The 9870-nt window shown below is 40.4% G+C and overlaps 1 protein-coding gene across 1 annotated transcript; it reads left to right on the top strand.

Moving 5' to 3' along the window:
* Window positions 1-8169: 8169 nt before the first annotated feature.
* LOC102868186 (zinc finger protein 22-like) lies at window positions 8170-8882 on the top strand. The gene has a single exon (XM_006897724.1). The coding sequence runs from the start codon at window positions 8177-8179 to the stop codon at window positions 8852-8854; it is 678 nt and encodes a 225-aa protein (XP_006897786.1). The 5' UTR covers window positions 8170-8176; the 3' UTR covers window positions 8855-8882.
* Window positions 8883-9870: the final 988 nt, after the last annotated feature.

Below are 9870 nucleotides of genomic sequence, written 5' to 3'. Positions count from 1 at the left end.
TGAACCTGTAGCATTGCCACATTGTGTGGCCTGATGCCTGTGTCAAGTCCTGTTCGTCCCACACATGTCCAGCTCAGGAGACCAGGGACTTCCTGAGCTTCTCAGGTGTGCTTCACCTGCTCTCTAGTGCCTGATCCTGTGAAGGGCTATAGTCCCTGACCTCATCACCCACACAACTATGGGATCCCTGTCTGCCCAGCCCTGCTCAGAACAGGAGCATCAGTCAAATGTGTATGTGACCCTGCTCCCAGCCACCACTTACCCACAACATCCCTGGCCTCCTAGCACAGACATTACCCAGGGAGCCTCACCAGCCCAGCATCCCTGGCCAAGTCCAAATCGACATTCACCTTCTCTATAGGACTCGTCTTAGTTTACCAGTGAGACCGGAGGAAGAAACCTATCCATTTGATCCTGTTGAGTCAACATGGCACTGAAAGGACGCAGCCCTCATGGGGACAAATACCCTCCGGGTCTGCCTGGCAGAAGCGTTGTATGATATTCCCATCCCATTCCTGCTGCCCTGAAGAGAGGTGTGCATTGCCTGCCTTCCCCAGATCTTCTTGCCAATGCTTTGGTGAGAAACAGATGACTCTCAGTACTTTCCTTCAAAGGGGCATGATGAGAAGAATGTCTCTTTGGGAAGAAAGAAATGTTGAATTCTGGGGCTAGACACCAAACAGCTGATGGAGAATTTTTAGAATGAAATAGCTTTGCAAAACTATGCAACAGTTTACCCTATTTACTTGAAGTGCTTACCTAAAGCAAATGCAACTAAAGGCTCAAATGCTTATCCCAGTAGCCTCTGTGAATGGTACATGTAGAAAGAACCATAAAGGACTCCAGTGATAGGAAAGCTTCTGTGTCCAGAGCACATGGAGGTGACTCAACCAGCAACCTTAAGGGTCAGAGAGACTTAGAACAGTCATGCATTCGGTTCTTACCCACCAAAGTGACCGTTGCACCAGGGCCCCCTCCTCCTGCTTCTGTCTTGTACTATCAAGGCAGCTGAATCATTAGAGAAAGATGTGACATAACACCTCAGGAAGCTGTGACCACACTTCTAATGTCTGTATTCTCCTTACATGGCAGAATTTCCTCGGTGTTCAAGAAATGATCTAGGGGAACCAACTAATAAAAATCCCTATGGATTGCAATGCTTCAACTTTGTTGTGCAATGGTTGAACTGAAGAAATTAGGAAAGGGCTTTCTTATTCTTTTTGTATCTAATCTGGCTCTTACCTCTAACCTCTCCCATCTCTGCAGTATTAATTAATGTTGTTTGGCATATGATCCAAAACTGAACCACAGCCCACCACTCTGGATCAATGCCTGTCTCTGTGTATGCCCTTCAGTTAAGGTCCAGCTTGAGAAGATGTCATAAGAAACAGAATAGGAATCACTGGTGGAGGCCTTGGGTGATGAGACAATACACAAAGATCTTATCATCAGGATGGACAGGATCTCTCAGATGAGAGGAGGCTAAGTGAGGGTGGGAAATGAACTGAAGCAGGAGCTCCTCAGATATTTTACTCCAAATCCCTAACTTAGAATTTTAGAGGTAAATAACTATCCTTCAATTTGTTCAGTATGGGTGGATTACTGTCCTAACACCAGTTCCTGTGCTCAGCCTTGGAGGGACAAAGGGATTGGAGCACTATACAGCCATCATTCAAGATATCCTGGGAAGAAGCCAGGCCAGACAGTGTGGAGTGAGAGCTAGGAGAGCTGCCAGAAGGAGCCTGAGGCTGAGCTGGAGTGGGCATCACAGGCCAGGGAGAGAAGACATCTTCAGTCCACAGCTGAGCAGCTCATGGAAACTCAGAAACCCTTCTACACACATTGATCTTTTTTAAGAATTGTTACAATATTTTCTAATGTAAGGCCCAGTCACTGGGAAATAGGTGTGTCGGAGACAATAAGATTGGCAAGGGATAGAGCAGGGTTAAGGGCTGTTGTATATAGAGTCGCTATGAGTTGCAGGTGACTTGGTGCACATAACAACAAAGCCCATTTAAGTATGTTCTTATAACTAATTGCTGAAAATTATGTCTTAAGAAAAATTACTAAAAGCCGTACAGGCAAGGGGAAAATAGCCATTTCTATAATAACTTGCAGGGTTAACAAACATATCTTTAAGTGCCATATTTGGTTTTTAGAAGTATTCTGAAAAGGTGCTGCTTAAGTCCACCTCACACCTCAATTCAGACTCTCTGTGATGGGATCTGTTGTTTCCAGCTGTTGTGTGCAGAGTTTCATTTTCCTTCTCAATGCTTTTGCTGTTGTGTTAAGTTGCAATTGACTCATAACTAACCCTCCAGCAGATTTTTCAGATGCAGTAAATTATATAGGAGGAGATTGCCCATTCTCCTGCAGAGTAGCTGGTGGATTTGAAATACACACTTTCTGATTGCAGCACAGCTTTTTTCTCTAGGCCCCCAGATATTTTGTATATGCTTGTTCGTTCACTTACTCAAATCTCAGATAATAAGTAAAAGACTGTGATTTGTGTGGGTGGCATAAATGGTTAAATGCAAGACTATTATTAAATGAAACTTGGCAACTTGAACAGAGGCACCTCAGAAGAAAGACCTGGTGATCAGCTTCCAAAAAAATTATCTATTGAAAACTCTGCAAGACAAATTCTATTGTGACATGCAATGGCCCTGAGACAGAATCAACTCATCAGCAACTAGTACAAAGTAAGCTCTCTTGTCACAGAATAACTTCTGATATAGGACTGTCCTCTCAAGGCAGGCCTCAAATACCGGGGGGCGGGGGGGGGGGAAATAAACAGACCAGGATAAAATCAACCTGACTGAACAAATAGACCACTCCAGGAAAGAGCGAGTTTGTTTGCCTATAAGGAAGGGCTCAAAACCAACTTGCTTTTCTCATAGTGATAATCACATACTATCTGCCAAATATTGGCAGTTTGAAACTACTAGTGACTTGGCAAGAGAAAGATGGGCAGTTTCTTCTCAGAAAGACTGACAGTCTCAGAAACCTGACAGATGGTTTCTATGAGTTGGAATCAACTGGAAAGCAATAGGTGAGACAGACTGGCTTGTGATTGCACCTGGGTCAACGATGTGACCAGATTGCTTGTTCAGTGTGTGCCAAGCAGCAGCACACCCTGCCAAGACCACATTGGTTTGTCTGCCTGCCTGCCTTCCTATCTACCAGAAAGGAGAGTGCATAGTAAAAATCAGTAAAAGCCATAATAAAAGGGGGGGTGTTCCCCTCACTTTACAAACGTGCTTTTTCTAGAATGGTCCTTCAAATACTAAGAGCCTCAGACACATGGTATGCAATTTCCCAGAAAGTCAACCATTAGTATCTGGCTGCTCTTGGACAAGAGTCCCAAGAAAGAAGGACTCTACTAGGATTTGATGGTGACATAACTAGTCTTTTCTGACCTGTGGGTCTCTCCCATTTCCTTGCCTCATCTTTCCTTTTAAATGTCTGATCACTTTAAATAATTTAATTTGCTTAAAAATTACCTAGCACTTTATCTCAGAGATATGCTTGTATTTAGAGGTTAAGAATGTAGAGTCTGGAGCCAAATTCTCTGTCTGGGTCAAAGTCAGCCTCTGCCATTTAGAAGTGTGACTTTGGCCAAGTTGCTTGTCTTCATCTGTAAAACAGCAGTTTCCATATGTTAAGGTTGCTTGTTAAAATGCTTATTAGCCCTTGCTGCAGTTTTATCCAACCAAAAAAAAAGTTTAGTGGCTACATCATGATCTCTTTCTCTTTCATGATACATGTAGATAATCTGGGTTGTATTTGGTATCTGGGACTGTAGTCAGTTCCAAGTTGACTTCCGTGGCCATGATCACCTGTCCTCATTTTTTATTCTAAGGATCAGCCCTTATTTGCGACATGTTATTTTCAAAACCAAATAAAGAGCTGGAGTTGTATCTCTCTTCCTCTCCCAACACACACACACACACACAAAGAGGGGGAGGTTGGGTGGGATGAAACCACAGGTTTGGTGGGAGGAGGGATGGAGTGAAGGAAATAGAAAAGATGTGGGAAAGACAGATGGACAAGGTCCAATGGTGATTAATTTTATAAAACACAATGCATGGGAGTGAAACACAATATGAATGAAGGATACTGTGAAACACAATGTATATGAATTTTGTAAGCAAACCAATATAAATAAATATTTTAAAATTCATTTATTTAAAATTACATTTCCTACTTTCTGCAAATACATATGTCTAGGCCTTCTGTGACTGACCCAGTAGTTTTCAGGCACAGGAATATCGGGTGAACCACCCTTATCTGCAATATGAAAATAAGCCAGTTTGAACTAATAAGTTCCTAAATGTACTCTTTCAAAGGAATAGGACAAACACGCCCAGCAAAGTATTGTGTGTATGTGTTTTGTGTGGGGTTTTTTTTTTTCCAACAAGGAAACACTGCATGGTTCAAAACTAGCAAAGTATTTTTGTTCTTGAGTTTTTTTCCAAACTGTCCTGGATATCTGGCAACTGCGTCCACCAACCTTCTCTAATTACTATCATCAACTTGTAATATAATTTAACGGTAAAAACAATGACAGTGGCTCATATGTGCTATGAGAATCCCAGAACACTTAGTTGTGCTCTTGTGAAACCTAGACCTAGACCAAGGAACTACTCCTGTCTGAACAGAACAAAGGAATGCTGCATGGTTTCAAATTAAGCAAGGTGTGCTTTAAGACAGTATCCTTTCTCCATATCTATTCAATCTATATGCTAAGCAAATAATTCAAGAAGCTGGACTCTATGAAGAAGAATGTGGCATCAGGATTGGAGCAAGTCTCATCAACAAATTTTGTTCTACAGATGACACAACCTTGCTTGCTGAAAGTGACTACCGTCTTCAATATGGATTCCAGCTCAATATCAAACCACAAATTTTCACCACTGGACATCATGATACATGCAGAAAAAATTGAAATTGTTAAAAACTTTCTCTTACTTACTTGGAGCCACAGCCACCACCCTTGGTACTAGCAGTCAGGAGATAAGGAGAGATGTATTGCTTTCTTGCCTGTTGAAAAAGCAGGACAAAATGCAATGAATTGACAATCAGACATTGTGTGTATTGTAATTAATGTTATGGACCAAAATGTGCATGAAGGATTTATTGGGGGAGGAAAACAACTATGTAAACTCACTCAAATCGTAATAAGAATTTAGGGAGGGAAAAGAACTACAAGTTACGCACATAATATTTGCCTAAAAATAAGATATTAAATATTTTCGTTGTTCATGAACTTTGTTATTGTTGTTAAGTGCCCGTAGAGTTTTTAATTAAAAAAATTTAAAAATGCAAGTAGAATAAAACAACCCGATTTCGGGGGAGCGGGGACCATAGAGGGGTGCTCCGCCACGTGCCTAGAAAGGCTAGGAGGCGGTGACGTACGAAGCAGCGCTCACTTCCGGTGAGTGGAGCGCGTTGCTGAGGCAGCAGGGTGTCGGCCGACCCCAGCGTGGTGAGTGGGTCTTGCCGTGGCTGCCTCGTGGGCAGGCGCTCACCAGGCAGATGGCAGGAGTGTGGCGTGGGACAGACTGGAGTCAGGCAGGCGGCGGGCGCGCAGGGCCCGGATCCGTGAGGCGTGGCGGTCGGGCCTGGCAGGAGGGCCGCGGCCGGGGAGCGGATCCCAGGCCGCGCTGTAGCGAACTGGCCGAGAGCGGACAAAACTGGGCTGTTGACGCTCGGTTCTTACCCCTTTAGTCACAGAGCTCTACAGATAATGACTGATTTAAACTTCCAGGGCCCTGGAAGTGCTTTGTGATCGCCCCTGTTTAATGGAAGCAGGATGGAGTCATCTCCCCTCTCCGCTCAGGTTCAGCACAGGATTCGCATTTGCTATTGATCGCAGCGCAGAAAGTGGCTTTGGAAGCGTTGCTCTGGACGAGTTAGAGGCAAGGAAGGGTTCAGGGCCAGGGCGAAGTCTACCAGCTCTGAGCTTCGGTGTCCGTTAGGATAGTGCAGTGTTCGGCATATAGGCGACCCTGTCAGCTAGAATATCCTCATTTTCAGTGCTTTAGGTTAATTACATAAGCTTAGAGTTTCATGTAAGACATGACTGAGAGAAAAGATTTTATATATAGTTAGGGTCGGGGCTGTGAATACCAGTGCCGTGCCCTTAACACAATTCTTGGTGTGTGGTAATTGTTCTAGAAGTATTTACTAATGTTAAGCGATTTTGTTCTTTCTGTAATTTTAAATAATTTCCCATTTGCTCATTACTACCTTAAATGCTCATTACTGCCTTAATTGTAGCGGATCTGTGGAAGCTCTGGTAAGGAGTTTTGCTGTGAGCACAAAGGCACGCTGTTAGAATCCACCAGCTTCCCATAAGAAAGAGAGTTAATCTGCTTGTGTGATTTACAACCTCTAAAATCCACTGGAGGATCAGCTATGAGTAGATTTGACTCAATAGCAATGAGTCGTTGAATCACAAAATAATCTAGATTAAGTTAAAGTACCAGTAAACTTGAAGAAACACTTAGGTAAGAAGGTAATTTGTGTTTTCACTGTTTGCTTGTATGTAGAGACTCAGGGTAATTCTTATTTTGATGGCAGTGTAGGGAAAAATAGACCTTATGATTCATTACTCCCTTAGTCCTAGCTTCTGCCACATTACCATTTACTTGAAGTTTGGGTGTCCCTCTACCCCCTAAGTTTGTTTATAGCAGTTGTTTTAAACAGCTATAAATCAGCCTTATAAATAATTCTGCATCCTGTCAGGCCACCCTAGACTCAGTGACCCATCCATGGACAGCGAAACAAAACACTGTCCAGTGCAGCACCATACCCTTAGGCAGTTGTGGATTGGACTGTTGTGATCCATAGGTTTTCACAGATGAATTTTCAGAAGCAAACTGTCACCTTTCTTCATAGTCCAACTTACTGTAGAACCTTGGCTAAAACCTGGCAGAACCCTGCTAGAAAGTGGCTGCACTTGAAGTACATTAGCTGGAATCATACTTGGAATCTTCATGAAAGTTGATAATTCTACCTCTGAATCACCATTGCCCTGTAAATACATAAGTAAAAATTATTTACGTGAAATTTTTGGAGTATTTAGACATTTTAAAATTCATTTTTTTATTCTTCTTTCATTTGAGGCTTCTACATACTTTTTTTTTTTTCTTCCCTTAGTATTCATTCTACTAAATTGTAAATAGTTTCTTTTGGAATCCTCATAATTCAGGTTCTTTGTGAATTATCCCTCTTTATTGTACCATTAAAATCTAGAAGAAAAAAGGATGCATATTTTTCTATTCGGTTATGTACTCAATAGACTTACAGGAAGCCTCTTACGGTTTTTCTTTTTGCCACAGAGCTCTGGTGGGCTAGTGGTAAATAGTGGTGTGACTTACTCAAAGGCATGCAGTTCACATCCACCAGCTGTGGGTACTGTGAGGGAGAAAAAGGAGCAATCTTTTCCCTTGCAATTAAAATCCTCCAAAACTCACTGGAAGGTCGGCTATAAGTCACTTATGACTCCATGGCAATGAGTTTTTATTGGTTTTCACAACATTTTCTACTACAAGTAGTCAGTCTTCTGTAGTTATGAAAATAAAATGATTAAACAAAAAAGAACAACTAGAAATGTTTATAAAGTATTGTTTGTTGATTCTTCTCAAATTTGAATATCATTTGAATGAATAAATAGAAGTTTAACTTGATAATAAATAATAAAGCGTTATTTTTAATAGCTGAATTTTAATTATTTTGTGGATTTTCTCCTATCTGTTACCATTCTGTCTCCACTTTAATTTTCCAAAATTAAATATTTCTTTAATAATGCTTAATAAAAGCTTATATCTAATTAATTTATTTTACTCATCAGTGCCCTCTCCTAACCGAAGAAAGTTCCAACCTTAAATTTAATAAAGAGTGAGAAGCATTTATTTGTTAAACATTGAATTACTATAAATATTTTACAAGTATTATTCTCCAGAATTATCTGTTCACTTTTCTTAAATACATTTTAAATGAAATACGTGTGCAGCTTTTCCTGTCTGGAGATGCATTCAGGTCTATCAGTTAGCAGATAACCTGTCTTTACCATTTGTTCTCTTGTACACAGGAAATTCAGAATTTCAGCCCAAGAAAGCAAAATAACAGTTGTGCAGAGGAAGGCAGAAATTGGACTTAGCTCTTCACCATGAAGTTAGGAAAGACTAAAGGAGGTATTTCTCGGAGTTCAAACCAAGGAAAAGGCTATGAGAACCCACGCAAAACAGCGCGGCAGCGTCAAAAATGGGGAGTGACAGCTCGGTTTGACTCAAGTTTGAGTAGGCTGAGAAGAAACTTGGTTGAGAAACCTTATAAATGTATTGAATGTGAGAAGAGTTTCAGTCAAAGTTCAACTCTTTTTCAGCACCAGAAAATCCATACTGGAAAGAAATCTCATAAATGTGCTGATTGTGGAAAAAGTTTTTTTCAGAGTTCTAATCTCATTCAGCATCAACGGATCCATACAGGAGAAAAGCCCTATAAATGTGATGAGTGTGGAGAAAGGTTTAAACAGAGCTCAAATCTCATTCAGCACCAAAGAATTCATACTGGAGAAAAACCCTATCAGTGTGATGAATGTGGCCGATGTTTCAGCCAGAGTTCCCACCTTATTCAACATCAGAGAACACACACAGGGGAGAAGCCCTATCAGTGCAGTGAATGTGGCAAATGTTTCAGCCAGAGCTCTCATCTCAGGCAGCACATGAAGGTGCACAAAGAAGAGAAACCACGTAAAACCCGGAGCAAAAATATCAGATCAAAACCTCACTTAGTATCACCTTGGAAAGCTGGTTCTGGAAGGAAGTCAGTGGCTCGTCTCCGATAAACAAAGGACACTGCTTTAGCTCTCTTATAGAAAAGACTGTCCACTGGAGATGCCTTGTAGTAGAACACATAAGTACTGGGTCCTTGCCAGCCATCAAGATACTGGAATATAATTACATTATTAAACAAATTATGTGAGTCCAGCTGTTCTGAGTTCTTAAAAATATAGCTTGGCATACAGAGAAGTGGAAATAAATTTTGAGAAAATAGGTGCCCTTTTGACCTCATTTGAAGGAGCCTCATAACATTTTACCAGAAACTTTTTTTATGGCTTGTGTTAAAAGTGCAGCCATGTACCACTGATTACTGTTTTAGGACCTTGTGGAAGGCATGATTTAATAAAAGGGAGAGAAAAATAATTCCTTTTGTTTTGGGATTCAGCATATTAGATATTTTTATGTTGCTTGTAAAGTTTTGTAGTGTATTAATAAACGTCTTATATGAATTAAAGATTCACCACATTAAAATGTTCACATTCACAGATTTCTAAATCAACACTGTTAGCTTTCTTTTATTCTTTTCTGCTTATGAACTTATTAAAGGAGTAAAATTACCCTGTTTATCATAAAATTCTTAGTAAAATAAATTACAGAAGCCAAACTAAGAACTGAAACCATATCTCATTCCTATAAATACTTGTGGTGGCATTATTAGTTGGTTTCTACAATTATAATGGCTTAACATTGATTCATCTCCATATCCCTGACTTTAGCTTCTTGTGCTCTAAAAGAATCAACCTTCTGGATTTATATGGACAAATAATCACATTGTAGTGTACCAACACAAAAATCTCAATTTATATCTTACTAATTAAAAGGAAACAGTTTATTTTCACCTTTGAGATCTTTAGATAATTGCTGTTATTTTAAGCAAATGTTAAGAGCAAGTCAAGTGCCAGTGCATTGTAGCAACTTTGGAATTTAACTTTCTGAATTACAATAATTTTAAGAAGTCTAGTAGCTCTCTTTCTTAAATCAAAATAGGCCCAGGTGTCTTAACATTCTCATCAGTGTTCAG

This window comes from Elephantulus edwardii, unplaced genomic scaffold (assembly GCF_000299155.1).
Source record: "Elephantulus edwardii isolate Elephantulus edwardi_28Jun2011 unplaced genomic scaffold, EleEdw1.0 scaffold00213, whole genome shotgun sequence".
In the NCBI taxonomy this organism is placed as follows: Eukaryota; Metazoa; Chordata; class Mammalia; order Macroscelidea; family Macroscelididae; genus Elephantulus; species Elephantulus edwardii.
The sequence above is the reverse complement of the archived record's forward strand: the minus strand, read 5'-3'. Positions and strand labels throughout refer to the sequence as shown.

Coding starts and splice junctions, on each gene's coding strand:
- LOC102868186 (XM_006897724.1), top strand. CDS start 8,177: ATGAAGTTAGGAAAGACTAAAGGAGGTATTTCTCGGAGTTCAAACCAA.